The sequence below is a fragment of the Macrobrachium nipponense genome, chromosome 3 (genome assembly GCF_015104395.2).
Source record: "Macrobrachium nipponense isolate FS-2020 chromosome 3, ASM1510439v2, whole genome shotgun sequence".
Lineage (NCBI taxonomy): Eukaryota > Metazoa > Arthropoda > Malacostraca > Decapoda > Palaemonidae > Macrobrachium > Macrobrachium nipponense.
Window position 1 is genome coordinate 45,828,394 of NC_087202.1, and position 21,581 is coordinate 45,849,974.

At 42.7% G+C, this 21,581-nt stretch overlaps 1 protein-coding gene across 5 annotated transcripts in view; it reads right to left on the minus strand.

Moving 5' to 3' along the window:
• LOC135221732 (tRNA (32-2'-O)-methyltransferase regulator THADA-like) overlaps positions 1–21,581 on the minus strand; it is a 219,250-nt gene that overhangs the window by 69,985 nt on the left and 127,684 nt on the right. For 4 of the 5 annotated variants that reach the window (XM_064259523.1, XM_064259524.1, XM_064259522.1 and 1 more), the window contains exon 5: positions 10,274–10,558. In XM_064259523.1, the coding sequence (XP_064115593.1) occupies positions 10,274–10,558 (285 nt within the window). Of the gene's footprint in view, positions 1–10,273; positions 10,559–15,672; positions 15,770–21,581 lie in introns of those variants that run through there. The other variant, XM_064259527.1, reaches the window with a different exon arrangement.

A 21,581-nucleotide genomic window follows, 5' to 3' on the forward strand; every position in this document is an offset into this window, starting at 1 on the left:
TTTTACGTATCGGCAGAGGCCAGCTTCCGAGTTGTTGGTCTGTCTACCTTCGGGTAGGCTAGCCTAACTTCTGGACGACCCATCTCTTTCTCTCACTCATGATTTCCTTCCTTTCATTTTTATTACGATGTTTTTACTTTGGGTTGCATGTTTGAGACGGTTCGCACTAGCCTAGGCTACGTATGGTCTGTCCTGTTCGCCTCGTGGTCCATCTACGATCGCGATGGGCCAGCTGATCTCCAGCTCGGTACCCTACCCCCATCTTCCTCCCTCCCCACGCGGGGGGGAGATAGTCCTCGCTCGCTCACGGTCGCTATGGCAACCACCCGAGCACCCCTCCCCTCCTCCTCCCTTCCCAGGGAGGGTACGGGAGTTACGGGCTAAGGGGGGGTTCGGAGTCTGGGTATGTTACCGTTCTCTATGAGTTTCGGGGGGGGGTGCCTCGTGCGTTCAGGTTGGGTTGGCCACCCCACCGGCTTGCATTGGGTCCTCTCCGGTGCTCTCTGTATAGCTCTCCCTTATCCTCCCCATCCGTTACTCAGCAGACTCGCTGGCTCCGCCAGCTCCTTGGGGGGAGTAGCGGAGCAGCCTTGACATGCTTCCCTTGTATTCTTCTCTTATGATTATATCTCTGTTGTTTCTTCCGCTTGTCTGGCGGAGCACCCGCTCACCATCCGGGTTCTCCGTCGGCTTGCGAAAGGGTTGTACGGCGGAGCTACGCTTCACTTGTCTTCTTTATTTTATGCTATTTTGTTTTATTTTATGTTTTCTATGGGTAATCTTCTCGTGTTCTCCGCTGTGATTGTACTCTCACCTCGGTGTACTATCTGTATATGAGCAGGTAACTGGTTCGACGGAAATCTTCGCTCTGGTGTACCGGGAGTACAGGAGAGGATTATGCCCAATATATTTTTCATTCCGGCATGCAGCGGAGCTTCATATCTCTTAACAGGTTAGCCCTGTTAGTATCTGCTGATACTTATGTATCTGTTCACTTACAGGCTACCAACTGTCAAGAGGCGGGGTGCAATGCCATCCTGCAGGACCCATGCGGTCACGAGGTCTGCCGGACCCACGCTCCCTGTTCTGTCCGCCACAACGACTTGATTGTGTGGCATCATGAAGCCTGCTCCATCTGCTACGATCTGGTGGAACAGTTTTCTGCCGGAGTAAGTATATACCGGCGTAAGGTATTGTCTCTGTTCTTGGTATATACTGTCAGAAAAGAATAGGTTAGATATATATGTATGACTTAGTCATAAGTGCTAATGACATATCTTCGGGGCTTCGTTGTAAGGACTACAATGACCCTTTATTTCAGGCTACCGCCGTGAAGGACGCCGCGTCGGCTACTTTGAAGGCCTGGGTAGGAGGCTTCGGGAAGAACGTCTCCAAGGGGCAGCCATACATTTTGGACAAAAGTATGGCTGTCCGCATCTTCCCAGGCGGCAAGTCGACCGGGTATGTCGACCCGGCAGTGGCAGCTCCGTGCATCGCTGCTATCCAGCAGCAGGTGGCACAGGCTATGGCGGAGGAGGGGGCCCCGGAGATCGTCAAGGATGTTGCCACCCTGGATTTGAATGTTGAACCCATGACGGTAGGGGAAGGTGAGTTATTGGTTGAGGTAGGTTTGTTGGGCGCTCAAGGGTTTCCCTTGGGCGCATCTGGATCTTCATCCCCTGTTCCTTCTTCTTTCTCGTTTCAAGGCTTTTCTGAGTCAGACATTCTGGCCAGGACGTCATCAGCTTCAGTTGTCCCTAAAGTGAAAAGGAAACGGGAGCAGAAGACCCTTGAGAGGACGTCTTCTAAGAAGACTTAGTCCTCATCTACTCATAAGTCTCCGGCTCACCATCCCAGAGCAGAGAAATCGAAGTCGTCCTCGACTCCACATTCCAAAGGGTCTAGAGGTAAGACCTCTAAGGAGAAGGCCCGTGCTCCCTCTGAGCCAGTGCCTTCGACGTCCACCGGAGCACGTCCGAAGACCCCTGCATCGGTCAGGGACTCTAGTCCTTTCGATCTTGAAGCTTTCACCGCAGGGGTAATGCAACAGGTGGGTAACATGGTTGGTTCCATGATGAACGACAGGCTGGACCAGATGCTTGCTTGTATCTCCACCTCGTTCGCAGAATCCGGTCAGTCAATCCAAACATATCGGAGCGACTGACAAACCAAGAAAACTTGCTGGCGGGCCTTAGGGATAATCCCCCAGCAGTTCTTCCTCTGGCAGCCACCGGAGTGGCACCTATGCCAGATTATAATACTCTCCCTCCTTTCACCATGAGCAATCCTTGGAGGGTCGCAGCCTTTGCCCCCTTCAAGGATGGAATGATCTCCATTCCTGATTGCAGAACTCGAAGAATTGAGGACTTCGAGTTCCACCCCGCCAATCTCCAACCACCTTTCATGGGTTACGCCCATTTGACAGAGACGGCTTTGAGGAGAGAAGATAAAATCCCGAAGGAGACTGTCATCTACAGTCGGGAGCAGGCCCAGAGAGAATGGGTTAGATGCCAAGAAGAATGGGACTGTGTGAACACCAAACTTCAGGCTTTCAAAAGCCCATTCACCATCTTTGTGTCGGAGGAGGAGACACCGCTCCCCTTTACCACAAAGTTGGCAGAGGTGACAATTCAGCCCGCCATGAAAGACGAGCCTCTTCCCCAGCTGAGAGAGTTGGATCCAACATCTCCAGCGGAAGAGACAACAGAGATATATAATCATAAGAGAAGAATACAAGGGAAGCATGTCAAGGCTGCTCCGCTACTCCCCCCAAGGAGCTGGCGGAGCCAGCGAGTCCGCTGAGTAACGGATGGGGAGGATAAGGGAGAGCTATACAGAGAGCACCGGAGAGGACCCAATGCAAGCCGGTGGGGTGGCCAACCCAACCTGAACGCACGAGGCACCCCCCCCGAAACTCATAGAGAACGGTAACATACCCAGACTCCGAACCCCCCCTTAGCCCATAACTCCCGTACCCTCCCTGGGAAGGGAGGAGGAGGGGAGGGGTGCTCGGGTGGTTGCCATAGCGACCGTGAGCGAGCAAGGACTATCTCCCCCCCGCGTGGGGAGGGAGGAAGATGGGGGTAGGGTACCGAGCTGGAGATCAGCTGGCCCATCGCGATCGTAGATGGACCACGAGGCGAACAGGACAGACCATACGTAGCCTAGGCTAGTGCGAACAGGACAGACCATACGTAGCCTAGGCTAGTGCGAACCGTCTCAAACATGCAACCCAAAGTAAATACATCGTAATAAAAATGAAAGGAAGGAAATCACGAGTGAGAGAAAGAGATGGGTCGTCCAAGAGAAGTTAGGCTAGCCTACCCGAAGATAGACAGACCAACAACTCGGAAGCTGGCCTCTGCCGATACGTAAAACGGAGGGCGACGGCCAGGGTGGCTGGACTAAAGAAAAGTGGGAAATATATATATGGTTATATAAAACCCACTCGCCTAACAGACCTAGACAAAGGTACATGCATGCATGAACACTGAGCTAAGACACTGAGGCATAGGATTTCCGAATAGTACGATGTAGAACAATAAAATAAATAGTAGCACCTTCCACACCACAATTAAAATATAATATAACATAGATATATACACAGCACAGAATAGCCACTACGGTATGGGAGACCGAAGGAGCTAAACGGAAACACGAGGCGAGCCGGCACGGCGAGCCCGAGACCAGACAAGGAAGGGCCGTTAATGAACCTAAAAAACGGTTAAAACGGATCCTGACTGGCTAAAAATACATGTAACCTTTCAGCAGTACTTAACTTAGCTGCGGCGATAGCTTGGAACTCCATTGCAGGGGATAAATCCAAATTAGCACACAAAAAACACAGAGCAAGGAAAAACACGTGCGTGTGGAAGGTCACTAACGAAAAGGATGGCCACGAGAGGCGCTGCTGTCGGCGTGGGGGAGTCTGTAGTAGTAGTTGCCGACGCCGGCTGTGTACCAGCTCTCTCGGGAGGGGGATTTTGATGAAGGAGAATTCTAAATGACAAGAGGTCCGTGGTAGTGGTCTCACTCGCCCCAGTACCATACCAACACCCTCTTTTTATTTAGGGTGAGCGAGTCAGATACTCTGACATCCACCTATTTTTGTTTTTCTCTGGTAATGTTAGTATCATTTACCTAGAAATAATGAACTTAAGGGATTATTTCACGAAGCGACACGGACTGAGCCCAGAAATGTATTATTTTTATTTTTGTACATGCATAACTATGCAGTTACTGCACTTTTCAAAGATGATATCCCTTTAGAAACTTTGCCTAATTCCTGAAGTACGCACTAATATACTACAATTAATATAAGTTTTCATGCTTTCAAGTGTAAAATCAGTACAGAGATTTTGTGTATGCTATTTATATTTTTTAAAATAATACAAAGGCAGTAAGTAATTCAGTGTTATTCACTATATAAGAACTCCATGATCAACTAGTAAAACATCAGAGTTGTCGTTCTGTGAAAATTACTTTCTTGACCTCGAAGAAAAGTGCTGGTACAATCTGTACATATGTACTGTACTGTTATGTAATTACAGCACACACAGTTAATGAGCTTTCAGAAGATGTGATCCCGTTCACACTTTTTAAAGATGGTACCCTTCCAGAGTTTTACCTACATGATATATGTATTTCTCTCTCTCTCTCTCTCTCTCTCTCTCTCTCTCTCTCTCTCTCTCTCTCTCTCTCTTTCATTTGTAGTTAGCTATCACACTAGTTCATGATTTTAAATTGATTTAATTTTATCTTTACCCCCTGCAAACATTACTTATGTACATACACATCTTTACTCTATTTAATTGTGTGACTTCATTATGACTGACTTATGTTTACCTAGTGATGCAAAAAAAACTTTTACTCCGACAAAAAAGAAAATGGCATCCCATGAATTAGGGGTAACATACAAAAGTGGATACGTATATACATAGTAGTTACTGTATGTCATGGTAATTGCTTTATAGCAAAGAAAGATAAGTTACAAGAAAGGAAAATGCATTTTCTTCAAGAAGGTCGGCAGCCAAGAGGCATTTGCGCACGTGTTGGAGGAACCTGTTCTCATGATTGTTCTAGAATTGTCAGGTGGGATATGGAACTCAACAGGCTCTGACATGTCATTAGGAACGCCGCGATTTATGATGCAACATTTTGTCGAGATCCTTCTGAAAAGTTCCTGTCGGGAGTCTGTGACGTTCGTTGTTATGCTCCGCCTCCTTCAGCCCCGCCCCCAGATCACCTTATATATATGACTGACGAAGTATCAGAAATTAGATCATCAGTGAGAGAACATCAGAGAGAGATAAGAGAAGAAGGAACAGACGAAGGATAAGAGAAGAAGGCGCACGAGTTTGATCGGAATCTGGTCAAGTCGTCCGGTTAGAGAGAGAACGATAGAGGTATTCCGACATGGAGAAAGCCTTCAGAGAAGAAACATTCTACAAGGTGGTTTTGAGGAGTAATCTGCCCTTCGAGTGTCGAGAATAGACCTTGCTTTCTGCAGTACGGAGTCAAGCATTGATTTTCGACAGCTGCAAAACTGGCCAGCAAGTATTTTCATTACCTCACTGTTTCCCCAGTTCAAGCATTGTAAGATTTTACTTTTGTTTTGTAAATAGGAGAAACCATTTTGCATTTATTTTTGTTAGTAAGCTTGTAAGTAAACCTTTGTTTTGTTTGTGTTTCTTTCTATATTTGTATCCTCAGTTTCAATCTGTTATGGTGCCAAATATCCTAGCAAGGTCGCCACTAATGTCACAGACCCCAACTGGTTCGCTGCAGGTTCATAATTATAATAAGAAAAAGGATTCGACACCAACAGTGGAAACTGGGTTTCTGTTGTGCCGTGTGGTGGACAGATCAATGACTGGGTGCCCCTGCAGCTCGAAAAACCTCTCTGTGATGTCTGAGTGAAGGGATCACTCTGTCCTTATCAATTGATTCTGCCAGCTGAGCTTGTCTGCCTCTACATTCCTCTTGCCTGGAGTGTATCTGGCTTACAGCTATACCATGTGAGCTGTTCACTCATGCACCTGCATTGTCAACTGGTGTAATGTTGATGCAGCTGGAGAGAACAGAGGTGAATCTGCCCATGAGGGAGCAGCTTCTCCAACGACAACAGGTGACCAGTGACGACTTGTGATTGCTGAGCTGGCTGCTCCCATTGTAAGGACTTTTGACATTTACATAATTGGGGCAGAATGATGGGGACATATTTGGAGGTTATTCAGTGAAACTCAACTTTTCCTTAACCTACTTTATTTCCTTAATGCTACAGAATGGAAACTTCAGTTTTCTTGATACTATAATTTTTCAAAAACTTATCCTGTTTTAGCTAACTTAGAGTAACTTAATATTACCCTGACCAGCCAAGAACCTAAACCTAATTCCTCAATATTACAGCAATCTGAGACCTTTAAGCAGAACTATATCTAACTTAAACTTAGTTAACTTACTCTTACCACCTACACAACCTAAACCTAATTCCTAACCATAAATCTTTAGTGTTTCCTTCCTAACTATCAGGAGAACCTTAACCTAATTAAAGAACCCTAATTTAATTCTTCAGTGTAAATCTACAATCCTCCCGTGTTAAGACTATCAACAGAACCCCTTCTGATACTAAAGGCTTCCAAACTTCTTCAGATTGGAAATCTTCCTACTGAAGAGATTAACTGCTGTCGAACTTTATTCACTGCGAGTGTATTGAGATTGGCACCTTTTAGGGGTTAGCGTCATATATGAAGGAATGGAGAGAGGGTTGGCACTTAGGTGTTTGTGTTTCTTTTGTTTCCTGCAATTTGGTACCATTGAGGTCTCTAATTTTCTTATCCCTTCCTCTATTTTTAACAGCTCTTCTACAGTAATTGTCCTCTTATAATCCTAACTTTCAAGTTGGCTTCTTCCAGGATTGAAAGGGAGCACCAAACTCCATACACAAAGTGCAAGTAAAAAAAATTTAAAAGAAAATATGTACTCCCACAACCAACACATTCATAAACAGCATAAAAAAATAAATACATAATACTAAATTCGATCACTTTTATACCCTACATTCAGCCTACCACACTTCTTGTTACTAAAATAAACTCTTTTCTTGTTTTTTATTCTTTTCAAAATCCTGATCTTTCCACCCACTCTTACTCCAGAACTGAACCTTGACTTTGGGTGCACGGCCTCTCATTCACCACCTCTTCTTCACTGATCCCCATTCCAACCGCACTAGACTCACCAAGCCTTGGTCATCTGTTTCAACCCCATTAACACCTGAAATGACTTGTATCATTTCTTCTATACGCTCACTTAACTCTGCTAGGCTTTGACTCAAGTTATCCAAAACTCCCACTCTCAGTTAATTCTTTCTTATTCACACTCACTCACACACACTTTTTCAACGCTTTCACTAAAAGGAAACTTACACTAACTGTACATATCATCTTTCTCATGACTTGGTGTCATTTCTAAACCATCCAAATCTTGTATATCCTCCACACTCCATGAACTCACCAAGTTCTCTCCTTCCACATTCTTCTAAAATCCCTCAAAATCAAACAGCCCCTAACACTTTCTTTCTCCAAACAACCTAGTAATTGTACTCTTACTCTTTATGTTTCTTTTATCTTTAGACCTTCTCTTTGTTCCACTAACACTAGCTGTTTATCTCCCCAATTTGTATGTTCCATAGAAAAGTGATGGTCAAGTATGTGGCTGAGCGATGAACCACGTACACAGACCAGAGATGACCTCCGTACACTCCTCTCATTGGCCTGAACACGGACAAGCATGGGAGAGACATGGTCATGTGGGGGCAGAAGGCGATGCACTTTTCACTCGCAGAAGACAAAACTAAAAAGTCCTTGCTCTTCCAATGCCTGACGTGATGGGAGGCAATGATGGAAAAGACAACATCATAACTGGAGGATAAGCAGCCAATGCATCTGACATCATAGGCTGAGAGGATGCTGGGAATGACGTCATGACATCTCTAAGACCAGTGCTGGTCGATGTCCTCACTGGCAGAGTAATAAGGAGCAACCCAGAGAGCGTCGACAATGACAAAGGCACTGCAAGGTGGCAGCACGGGAGAGCCAATGGTAGAGGAGTGATGACCTAAGCGATGACCAAACCATCGCCATCTTAGATGACTGCAAATCCGAAATGAAGATATTAGATGCATAGGTTTCACAAGAGGCCTTCCTTCCAACCTCACGAACACAAACGTGCCACTCTGGAGAAAACGGCGATGTACTCCTCTTGGTAGTAGACACTCTGGGACAGCTACTAACAAATACAATAGCCCATCCAAATAACCAAATCCAGGAAGTTCATACTGATGGTTCAACAGACAGCAATGACATCCTGGACGAAGTTGGAAGGCATGTCACTGGTCAAGCAGACATCACAGGCAGAGAAGTAAGAAAATTATGCCAAGAGTCTAGGTGACAGTGAAGATGGCAAAAGAGAGCATCCATCACTTCCTACAGTAACCAGATGGGCTTCTAGGACATGTAAACATGACGGATAGCGACGAATTTCGACCAAAAACCATCATCGGAGAAATCTGGGAAGAAGTCAACCCTCTGGGCAGCAACAACTAAGCAGTTGACAGAACCCACGACGTCACATATCAATTCACAACATCACAAGCATGTCACTGTCATAAAGACCAAGAGAACATTTGAGTAGTGAAGAAAATGTAAAACAAAAAAGTATTCCAATTGTATTACAATTATATCATGCCCAGTTGAACATCATAGGCAAATGACGTTCAAAGCAAACCATAAGGTTGGTATCCCCTCATGACGACAACGAACAGTCCAGCAGGAAGGGCTCCAAAACAGCAAGGAACCCACTGCCGACAGTATGGATTGCTACAAATTCTCACTTCTTCAAGGCACAAACACACAAGTTAAAATTAGTGAATTGGCATCTCTGTCGGATGAATGGGAAGAAGAGGAGCTCCAAAGTTCTGGAACACTGCCACCACTGCCACATTCCAGACAAGAAACAGGGCTGACAACTTCAGAGACTGTAAATAAACCAAAATTCTCTCTCCCTCAGGAAGAAGAATGTATCCTGAGAGAGACTAGAATGATTAAAATATGTGAGGATGGAGGGAAATACAGAAGAGAGCCTACTGCCCAAGCCCCAGTCCTACTAAAATGACAGAAAGAGACGAGAAGACCACGACGATTGGCCCTGCATGTAGAAGGGAAGATCGCAATTGTCCGCCATAAAAAATTGTCCTGACATCCCAAAACACACACATTCTGAAAGACAAACATTACAAGGTCCTTAGACATGTGTGAAAAGATACATAAAAACAAATGTCAATACACATTTCCAAATAAAACATTAAACCAATGTAAGGGGTCCTGTCTCTCTGATGGCAATACTCTCTAAGGAGTAAAAGTCATATCTACAGCAAAAGGATCTGTCCAAAGGAAGGTGAACTTGGAAAACAAAATGCTTGACTAAAAATGTTGACATTCATGGAACTTCAGTCTTGAATAAAAATAAAAAAGCACAGGCTAAGATAACAAAAACAACCAGCTTGGAAAACGAGAGTGAAGTGAAACCCCTGGTTTCCAAGGCGGTAGAGGAAAGACTGATATTTCGCTGGGGTACGATCTTGGTCGATGACCGAGCATCTACTCCGTATATGCACAAGTTGCCAGATGCCACAGATTCCTTATTTTACCATCTTTTTTTTACCGGTTTTCTAGCTAGTGCTAGAAGATTATCTTATTGTTAAGACCGAAGGTTTGTTCTGCATATGAACAAATAACAAAAGGAAAGCAAACTGCAGTTGGGCACAGAAGCACAGAGGTGTCATAACACGATGGCAGCTAAAAGCAAAGTGGAGTGCAGACTGACAAGTGGGCGGTACTCCCCCCTCCCTTTCTATCGGTAGTTAACAACCTTATTTTGAAAGTTATGCCCTTTCCAGCTCACATTCACAAAAAAATCCAATTAGAACACCTTCAGTTTTGTGTTTGTGCATGAGCAAACATAGTTCCATTTATTAAAAATTAAATAATTACTGACCACAATGAGTTTATCGAAGAAATTATATGAAATTACTGTTAATTGTGGGATATCTTGAAAATTCAAGTGATATAGGGTCTTCATTACTTACCAGATTCTGCCACTTATCAGGACACCTGAAGCATGGGAAAATTTAAAAAACTACTGTACCATTTTCAGTATCATAGATACACATTCAACTCAAAAATGCTTTAGACATTAGACATATGAATGATCTTACTTGTGTGAGTACCATAGTTGTGTGATGCAGCTCAATATTCCTTGAAGCACAAGTGGATGGATCTTTGATAATAATGGTTTCATTAAATCTTGCCCTCCAGTCACAAGCTTACGTTCAGACCTTTCTCCTTGGACAGAAAATATGGAAGATGCATCCTCTACCACAAGTTTAATGGCCTGCATTATTCCCAAAGGATTTTCTGTGTTTGATAAGGCACAGCAAATGACTTCCAGTGCAGTTTCTTCATATTCCTTTGGATATTCTACGGCTATAGAAGACACAAATCTGTAAGCATAGAAATCATTGTTGAAAAACTGATGAAATACAGACAGCCCTATCTAAGGCTATAGAAGACACAAATCTGTAAGCATAGAAATCATTGTTAAAAAACTGATGAAATACAGACAGCCCTATTTACGAAAATTCAGCTTACAAACATTCAGATACAAGCAAATGGAATCACAAATTGAAATTGTGTTCAGAGTAATCGCCTTTGCCACTCTCAAGTTCAAATATTGTTCTGCATGCCTATTCTGTACAAACAGTACTGTATGTAAAGTGTACTATTGTGTTCCACAAACTTACTCAAGGTTAGGTTCCAGACCCCCTTGCAAAAGCTCAATTTTCGCATAAGTTTGGCATGGTCTTGAAAAATCTTGATAAATGTTTACACATGGACACAACTGAAAACACAAAGAAACACAGGCAAACAAAGTAACTGGCTTGGAAGGAGAGCAAAAGTGACTACTTTCCAAGGCGGTCAAAGAAAGACTGACGCGTCACAAGGTACTGTGCTTGGTCGGCGGTGACCAACTTCCATCTTGTATACACAGGAGTTGCAAGATTCCACAGATTCCTTGCTTCCAATCATTGATTGTTTTAACCGGTTTCCAGCTGGCACAAGAAGATTTATCCTATCGTTAAGACCGAAGGTTTGTTAGCTATGAAAAATACAAATTGGTTAAAAACTTATCGTTTTTTATTTGGACAATTACAAATCTTAGTTATATGTCTGTGTTTTAGAATGGTGCATTTACAGTTCTAGACAGTAAAGGTAAATTTAGATAAGTTTCAAATTACCTACCACTAACTACGAATAAGAGAGAGAGAGAGAGAGAGAGAGAGAGAGAGAGAGAGAGAGAGAGAGAGAGAGAGAGAGAGAGAGAGAGAGATTTACATAAAAATCATTGACCTACTAATGGTAACACTGCCCCCTCTCCCCATCACATTAGCTTGACATATTTGACTGTTCTGGCTTCAGGCTTACATTAGCTTGACATATTTGACTGTTCTGGCTTCAGGCTTCTCTTTGAGTTAAAAAAACAGGATGAGGGAATGGATATCTTACTTCTTTAAAATCTTTAAAATACTATCACATATGAATTTTATAATTACGTACACACGAATTTTGTAATTATTGTTATAAATATTATTGTTATTATTTATTTATTTTTTGGGTCTAACAATCCTCCAATTCGACTGGCTGATATTTTAGTGTGGGGTTCTGGGTTGCATCCTGCCTCCTTAGGAGTCCATCACTTTTCTTACTGTGTGTGCCCTTTCTAGGATCACACTCTTTTGCATGAGTCCTGGAGCTACTTCGGCCTCTAGTTTTTCCAGATTCCTTTTCAGGGATCTTGGGATTGTGCCTAGTGTTCTTATGATTATGGGTACAATTTTCACTGGCATATCCCATATCCTTCTTATTTCTATTTTTATGGGTACAATTTTCACTGGCATATCCCATATCCTTCTTATCTCTATTTTCAGGTCTTGATACTTATCCATTTTTCCCTTTCTTTCTCTTCAACTCTGATGTCCCATGGTATTGCAACATCAATGAGAGATACTTTCTTCTTGATTTTTGTCAATCAACATCACATCTAGTCTATATGCATGTATCACCCTATCTGTTCTGATACCATAGTCCCAGAGGATCTTTGCCTGATCATTTTCTATCACTCCTTCAGGTTGGTGGTTGTACCACTTATTATTGCAAGGTAGCTGGTGTTTCTTGCACAGGCTCCAGTGGAGGGCTTTTGCCACTGAATCATGCCTCTTTTTGTACTGGTTCTGTACCAGTGCTGGACATTCGCTTGCTATGTTGTTTATGGTCTCATTTTTTGTATTGCACTTCCTACATATGGAGAGATGTTATTTCCATCTAATCGTTCTTTGAACATATCTGGTTCTTAGGGCCTGATCTTGTGCCGCTGTTATCATTTCTTCAGTTTCCTTCTTGAGCTCTCCCTTCTGTAGCCATTGCTATGTTTCATTGCTGGCTAGTTCTTTAGTCTGTCTCATGTATTGTCCGTGCATTGGTTTGTTGTGCCATTCCTCTGTTCTGTTTTTCATTCTCCTGTCTGTATATTTCTGGGTCTTCATCTACTTTTATCAGTCCTTCTTCCCATGCACTCTTGAGTCACTCATCTTAACTGGTTTTCATATATTGCCCCAGTGCTCTGTTTTCAATGTTGACGCAGTCCTCTATGTTATTTTATTACATATTATCATTATTATTATTATCATTATTTTGGTAGCAGACCCTCATTCTAGGAGGTACGGTTAAAAGATATTGCTGCATCAGCCAAGTGAATCTGATTCTGTAGATAGCTTTCTCTATCTTCCTTATGACAGCTTTCTCTTGGTTACTACAATTGCCCAGTAACGTGACAATTCCGGTCATATGGGGGGGTAGTGAAATATGGGGAGTACTGTCCAAAGAGTTTATTTGCAAAACTAATATACAATGCCCTTATATATTCAACCCTTTAACATCGATTGGACGTATTAAACGTCGATATAAATTGTCTGTTGGGTGCCGATTGGACGTATGGTACGTCGATATAAAAAAAGCTTTTTTAAAAATTTGCGGAAAAATAGTTATAGGCCTACTAGGCTAAAACTTTTGAATCACGCGCCTTGGGGGATACTGGGAGCTCACGGATCAAGGCGTTGTTTTGTTTACAATCGTTACGCAGGCGCGCAAGCATGAATTTCTTTCTTCTCACACTAAAAAGTATCAGCGACACATCTCAGAAATTATTTAGTCACTTTGACATAATTTTTGCACCATTTTATATTAGCCGTTACATGGAGTATTATATATGAAAATGTGTGCAATTTCATGTAGAATACAACAAAAAACAACCTATGGTTGTAGCTTTTCTCAGTTTTGAAATATTTTCATATAAATAACGATAAGTGCCAAAATTTCAACCTTCGGTCAACTTTGACTCTACCGAAATGGTCGAAAAACACAATTGTAAGATAAAACTCTTATATTCTAGTAATATTCAATCATTTACCTTCATTTTGCTACAAATTGGAAGTCTCAACCACAATATTTCGATTTATGGTGAATTTATGAAAAAAAAACATTTTTCCTTACGTCCGCGCGGTAACACTTCCGAAAAATTATAAAAAATTTTCGTGTCCGATTGTCATAATGTTTGCACCATTTTAAATTAGCCATTACATAAAGTTTTATATATGAAAATGTGCACAATTTTATGTAGAATACAACTAAAAACAACCCATGGTTGTAGCTATTATCAGTTTTGAAATATTTTCATATAAATAACGATAAGTGCCAAAACATCAACCTTCGGTCAACTTTGACTCGACCGAAATGGTCAAAAAATGCAATTGTAAGCTAAAACTCTTACATTCTAGTAATATTCAATCATTTACCTTTATTTGGCAACAAATTGGAAGTCTCTAGCACAGTATTTCGATTTATGGTGAATTTATGAAAAAAAAAAAATTTTCCTTACATCCGTGCGGTAACTCTTCCGAAAAAAATCAGAAATTTTTTCGTCTGATTGTCATAATGTTTGCACCATTTTATATTAGCCATTACATAAAGTTTTATATATGGAAATGTGTGCAATTTTATGTAAAATACAACAAAAAACTACCCATGGTTGTAGCTTTTATCAGTTTTGAAATATTTTCATATAAATAACGATAAGTGCCAAAATTTCAACCTTTGGTCACTTTGATTCTACCGAAATGGTCAAAAAACGCAATTGTAAGCTAAAAATATTACATTTTAGTAATATTCAATCATTTACTTTTATTTTGCAACAAACTGGAAGTCTCTAGCACAATATTTTGATTTATGGTGAATTTAGGAAAATAAACTTTTTCCTTACGTCCGCTCGGTAACTCTTCCGAAAAAATCATAACCCGATTGTTGTAATGTTTGCACCATTTTAAATTAGCCATTACATAAAGTTTTATATATGGAAATGTGCACAATTTCATGTAAAATACAACAAAAAACAACCTATGGTTGTAGCTTTTCTCAGTTTTGAAATATTTTCATATAAATAACGATAAGTGCCAAAATATCAACCTTCGGTCAACTTTGACTCTACCGAAATGGTCGAAAAACGCAATTGTAAGCTAAAACTATTACATTCTAGTAATATTCAATCATTTACCTTTATTTTGCAACAAATTGGAAGTCTCTAGCACAATATTTCGATTTATGGTGAATTTATGAAATAAACTTTTTCCTTACGTCCGCGTGGTAACTCTTCCAAAAAAATCGTAAATTTTTTCATCCAATTGTCGTAATGTTTGCTCCATTTTAAATTTGCCATTACATAAAGTTTTATATATGAAAATGTGCACAATTTTATGTAGAATACAACAAGAAACAACCTATGGTTGTAGCTTTTATCAGTTTTGAAATGTTTTCATATAAATAACGATAAATAGAAAAAATTCGTCCTTCGGTCAACTTTAACTCGACCGAAATGGTTGAAAACTGCAATTGTAAGCTACAACACTTACAGTCTAGTAATATTCAATCAATTACCTTCATTTGGCAACAAACAGGAATTCTCTAGCACAATATTTCGATTTATGGTGAATTTTTGAAAACCGCTTTTTTTTGCGTCCGCGCGTTACGAATTCATGCATCATTTTGTGATAATATTTTCTCTGTGTTACCTTCATTGTTTTACAATGTGTTATATACCAAAATGATTGCAATTTAGTTTACAATACAACGAGAATAAAATGAACTCGTTAGCTTTAACCGTTTTGCGCACAGCGCAATTTGTATACAATTATATATGAATTTTTTTTTTCGCGCTGTCATATATCCTAATACAGTGGTACCTTGAGATACGAGATTAATTCGTTCCGGAACCGGGCTCGGAACTCGAAAAACTCGTATCTCAAATCAATTTTTCCCATTTAAATTAACTGAAATGTATTTAATCCGTTCCAGACCTATGAAATATACCCCCAAACCATCGTAAATAATGAAGAAAACACACATATAAATGTAGAAATATAGTACAAAAAAATTATACAGTAATATATTTTAGTAATGAATAGAATTAAAGTAAAATAAAGAAAAGAAAAAGTTAATTTAATCTAACCTTGGTGACAGTCGCGTGCGGGCGGCTAAGGGAGGCGAGTGACGGAGGGGGAGGGGTGGACGGCTACATTAGTCCCGTTACGTAAACAGGAATTTTCCTAACAGAAAATGAAAAATGAACATTAAAGGGATTTTGACGAAGGAAAAATCTATTTCTGGGTGATTGGCTCGTGTCGCCCTATGAAAGGATCCTTAATATCATTCTTTCTAGGTAAAATTAATCTAAAATTACCAGAGAAAAACAAAATTAAGAAAATGTCAGTAAAACTGACTCGCTCACTCTTAAAAAGAAGTGTCGGTATGATAATAGGGGGGGCGAGTGAGGAACACTACCACGAGACAATCACCAATTAGAACTTCCAGTCAGAATCCCCCCAAGAGAGAGCTGATACCAACGGGCGATGCAGCCGCTACTACTACTACTAGAGGACGCCACGGACAGCAGCGCCCCTAGCGGACATCCTTAATCTAAAAAACATCTTGTCCTGCAAGGGGGGGAAAAACCATAAAAAGGGGGGAAAAAGGGGGGGTTTCATAGGGCGACACGAGCCAATCACCCAGAAATAGATTTTTCCTTCATCAAAATCCCTTTTCTGGGCTCAGCTCGTGTCGGCCTATGAAAGAGTACCAGAGAAACGACAAAGATGGAAAAAAGGAACAAATGAAAAGCAAGCAGTGTAAAATGATGGATATAATATAAGTAAATCAATTACAGCATACAAATTAAGCACTTAAACTAACTTATACTAAACAGTAAAACAACAGAACGTTAGTAATCTTAAAGTACTTAAATGATAATTATAGTAAATTACAGTGATGCATGTAATATAAACAAAAATGGGATTTACTTGAACATATTTACAAAATATACAAAACACATTGTGTCCCTACCCTAGCATAAAAATAAGGGTAGGTACACTGAAGTCCATCATTAATACAAGTTGGCAAAATATATACAAACATATTGTGTCCTACCCTAGCATAAAAATAAGGGTAGGTACACTGAAGTACACTATCAGTACAAGTGTGGATGTCCCTAGCAAAAAAATAAGGGACAATCCACTATATGATTCAGCGGCTAAGGCTATGATATTCGAGTAGCCTGGCGATAGGGTGAGGCATGTTGGATGATGTAGGTAGAAAGGAGACCTGGATCTATACTACAACTACTATGCAGTATCAGGGAAACAATGTTGTTTTTTTTTTTTTTCCTTGCTGCTACTGCTGAAAACTTTAAGATTCCCAAGGACTTTAGATAATGGCGTTTAAAGACTGTCGGGGATTTCCATCCAGTATACTTTTTAAGATCCTGAAAGTTCATATGTTGAAAATAATTAATTGAGGTGGCTACTCCCCTGATATCATGTGCTTTTGGAAATGACTCAGGATTGGCTTGTTTAATGAAGTAAAGGATTTGTTGTCTAATACCTTTTACTGACAAAGTACCACCTTTTTCTCTCATGAAGAGAGCACCTGAGGATCTTGAAGAAGTACGAGATAGAAAGGCTCTAAGAGTTGATACTGGGCAGAGAGAAGGATCCTGGGGAAGTGGGATAACCTTCCAAGGGGCCCACCTTGCAAGAGGATCCTCATTTTTGGCTAAAAAGCTACGATCCGGAGCAAGTAGAACTTCTCCTGATGGGAGGAATTCCACATGACCCGCATCCCTGGATAGAGCCGACAGTTCTGAAATTCTAGCTCCTGAGGCTAGGCTTAATAAGAATAATGTTTTCCTCAGGAGCATTATGAATGTACAAGATGAGTTGTCAGTATCTGAAGCTAGTTTGAGGACATCATTTAAGAACCATGAAACTGTAGTAGGCCTTTGGGAAGGTCTAAGTCTAGCACAGGCTTTAGAGATAGACGTGAAATAAGATTCAGTCAGATCTATCTGAAAACCTACTTGAAAGATTTTCTTCAAAGCCGATTTATGGAGGTGGTAATAGTGCTAGCTGCTAAACCTTTTTCAAACAAGGATCTGAAAAAGGATATAGCCAGATTAACTGTCATGGTTGTAGTGTTCAATTCTTTCAAGAAAGATGCTAATTTTTTAACAGCTGAGTCATATTGTCTAATGGTTGACTCTCTCTTATCTGATTCTAGGAAGAGAATATTCTGTGGATCAATATTAGCATCTTTATTAGCCGCAAACTTCATGAAGTCCATAAAGTTAGGGTCTGGAGAATTCCTGAGGAAGCGAACACAGTCCTCATTTGTACTGATTGTGATAGCTTGGGATTGGGGATCCGTTGAGGTCGGAGACCCAATTCCAGAAGGAGAGGATACCAGTTGCTCTTGGGCCAGTCCGGTGCAATCAGAGCTACTATCCCTTTGAAAGACCTTAGTTTGCTTCGAACTTTCAAGAGAAGATTCACTGGAGGAAAAACATAAATTCTCCTCCACTGATTCCAGTCCAATGACAGGGCGTCCGTGGCATAAGCCAGAGGGTCCAGGTTGGGGGCCACATAGCAAGGGAGCTTGTGGTTCGCTTGTGAGGCGAAGAGATCCACTTGGAGACCTGGGACTCTCAGGCTTACCCACTGGAATGACCCGTCATCTAGAGACCATTCTGATTCCAGAGGAACTGACCGGGAGTGACAGGGCGGTCTGCTATCACACTTTCCTTACTCCTGCCAGGTGAGTGGCAGACAGATGCCATTTGTGTTTGTTTGCTAAGGCAAAGATGGCTATCATGACATGATTGACATGCTTGGACTTGGACCCTCCTCTGTTGATGCAATGAACTACCACTGCACTGTCCAAAACTAGCCTTAGATGAGACTTCTTTGGGGAAGCAGTCTCTTCAAGGTAAGAAATACTGCCATTGCTTCCAACACGTTTTATGTGGAGCTGGCGAAATTGAACTGACCAAGTCCCCTGAACCTGTTTGAACTGAGAGTATCCCCCCCACCCGGACAGGGAGGCGTCCGTGTGAATGGTTAACACTGGAAGGGGATATTGAAGGGGTACTTTCTTGGCTAAGTTCTTTACTTTTGACCAAGGACGGAGTTGATTGCGGAGGATCTGTGGGATTACTGACAACTTGTCTCGATATTTGGTGTTTGCTCTTGATCGCCAAATTCGATTTAAATCTTTCAGCCTTGCCTTCAGAAGGATATCTGTTACCGAAGCAAACTGAAGGGACCCTAGGATTCTCTCCTGGTTTCTCCTTGACGTTTGTTTGCATTTGAGAAATTGCCTGACAGATTTTGCTATTTCCTTCCGTTTGGCCACTGGAATTGACAGATTGTGGGAAGACAAATCCCATTGGATTCCTAGCCACTGAAAACGAGACTCTGGAGTAAGTCTGGATTTCGTTTTGTTTATCTGGAACCCCAGATGTTCCAGAAAGTAAACTACCTTTTTGGTGGCTTTGAGACATTCCTCGACTGTTGGTGCCCAGATCAACCAATCGTCGAGGTATGCTGCTACCATGATTCCCTGAGCTCTCAATTGTTGTACAACCACTTCTGCTATTTTTGTGAATACCCTGGGGGCTACATTCAGACCGAAGGGCATCACTTTGAATGAGAATGTTTGATTTCCTAGCCTGAATCCTAGGAATGGGCGGAAGTGCCTGGCTATAGGGATATGATAGTATGCGTCTGTAAGATCGATGGAGCATGTGACGGCTCCACGCGGAAGTAAGGTCCTTACTTGCGAGAGGGTAAGCATCTTGAACTTGTCGCAACGAATGAAAGAGTTTAGCTTTGACAAGTCTAAGATTACCCTTCTTTTTGTTGAGCCTTTCTTTGGCACGCTGAATAAGCGACCTTGAAATTTTAGATGCTTGACTCTCGCAATAGCTCCTTTCTGAAGGAGTTCTTCCGCGTAATCTGTCAATTCCTCTGATGGTATCTGGTGGAATGATTTGATTGGAGGAGGCTCTTTGATCCAACTCCAACCCAATCCTTTGGACACTATGCTCTGTGCCCAATTGCTGAACCCCCACCTGTGGCGGAAGAGGAACAGCCTCCCTCCTACCTGGGGAGCCTCATTGTTGATGGGCGGGTTGACCACCACGCCCTCCTCTGAACTGCCTGCTCCTTGTTGCCCTTCCTGCGCCACGCTGACGAAAGTAACCTCTCGCCCTACCTCTTGGTTGTTTGTAACCTTGAGCCTCATATGAAGGGTTGAAGGCCGGCGAGATTGCGTAGGAGGTGGATGGCTGTGATTGAGGGGACAACAGGAGGATTGGCTGGTTCTGCTTCGAACTAGCAGGTTGTCCTTGTTGGGTAACTGGGACAGCCTGCACAAATTGCTGCTGTTGCTGGTGTTTCTGATACGGCTGGAACCTCTTACCAGCCTTCTTTTGCTTCTTACCAGCAGTGGGGACGGATTCTTGTTTCCTCTTCGAGGAAATACCCCACCTAGCTCTAAGGCTCTGGTTGAGCCTAGCAGCTTCGTGGTGCACTTCGTTGACAGCGGACTCTGGGAAGAGATCCGCTCCCCACATGCTAGAAGCCAAGAGTCTATTCGGCTCGTGCCTAATAGTACACTCCTGTAGAACATGCTTCCGGCAATTCCTCCTAGCCTGGAAGAAGTCGAAAGCGTCTGTTAGTACCGTCTGGAACTGAGATTTTGCCAAAATCTTGAACAGCGGTTCCGTAGCATAAGAGAGAGCAGGCCATTTCCGTTGATTATAAGGGAATTGATTGAGGGACCTGCCAAACCTGGTTCGCGCATCAAACTCTGCCTGGATTAGGGAATCCGGCAGCCTTGGTAGCTTCTCGCCGAACTGGTCCATGGCGCAGTCCGGTTTGAGCTTACCAAGCGTGAATGTAGCTGGCAAGTTCTCCCACAATTCTCCGAAAGCCGGGAAGAGCGGAGAAGTAGACTCCGCCTCCCTCAACTGTGGGATGGGCTCATCCTTGAGGACTGCCTGAAGGGACTTCTCTACTAATTTCGTGGCGAACGGAAGAGAAACCTCCTCTTCCGTCGCGAAAATAGTAAAGGGACTCTTGTAGGCCTGGAGTTTAGTGTTCGTACACTCCCAGCCTCAAGGCAGTGAACCCATTCCCGCTGAGCATGATCTCTACTATATAGGACAGACTCTCTAGAGATCTTGTCTTCCCTAGTCAGAGCCGTTACAGTCAGCCTAGCATAACCGATGAAAGGCTGCGTCAGACCCGAGGGTAAAACTCGAAGTCCTCAATCCTCCGAGTTCCACACTCCGGGATAGAGATCATCCCATCCTTGAAAGGAGCGTAGGCAGCTACTCTCCATGGGTTCTCCATGGAGAAAGCTGGCAGAGAGTCGTATGGCGGGAGTTGGAGAATGCCAGTGCTTGGCACTGGGGAGACTGGAAGAGGAACCTGAGATAGCCCGGCTACTCGGTCCTCATTCTCCCTAACCCTGTTAGAGAGATCTTGTATTGACTGGCCTGATTGAGACAGAGTGCTCGACAACTGTGCGAACATCTGCTCGAATCTCGTCCCCAGGGCGGAGACTTGCGAGCCAACCAGCTCGCCCACCTGTTGCATCACCACTGCTGAGAAAGCAGAGGGATCAAGGTGCTAGGCCCTGCTCCTCCTACCGGCGTAGCCGGAGTGGAAGCGGTGGAGGCGGGAGAAGGCACTGGCTCGGCGGTGCGCGAGCCTTCTCCTTAGAAGCCTTGCTTCTAGAGCTCTTTGAGTGAGAAGAGCTCGGCTTCGCTTTCACCGCGTCGGCGTAGGAAGTCGAAGACTTCCTAGCCGAAGAAGACGAAGACGACTTCCTAGAAGTTGTCTTGGCCAGGGTCTTCGGTTCTCTCTGTCCCTTCACCTTTGGGGGTACAGAGAGAGCGGGAGAGCGGGTAGGGATCTCAGATCCCACAAAGCCTTGGAAAGAAGCACTCGATGAAGGGACAGGAGAAGATCCAGGAGCACCCAAGGAAAGACCTTGGGCGCCCGACACACCTACCTCAACCAA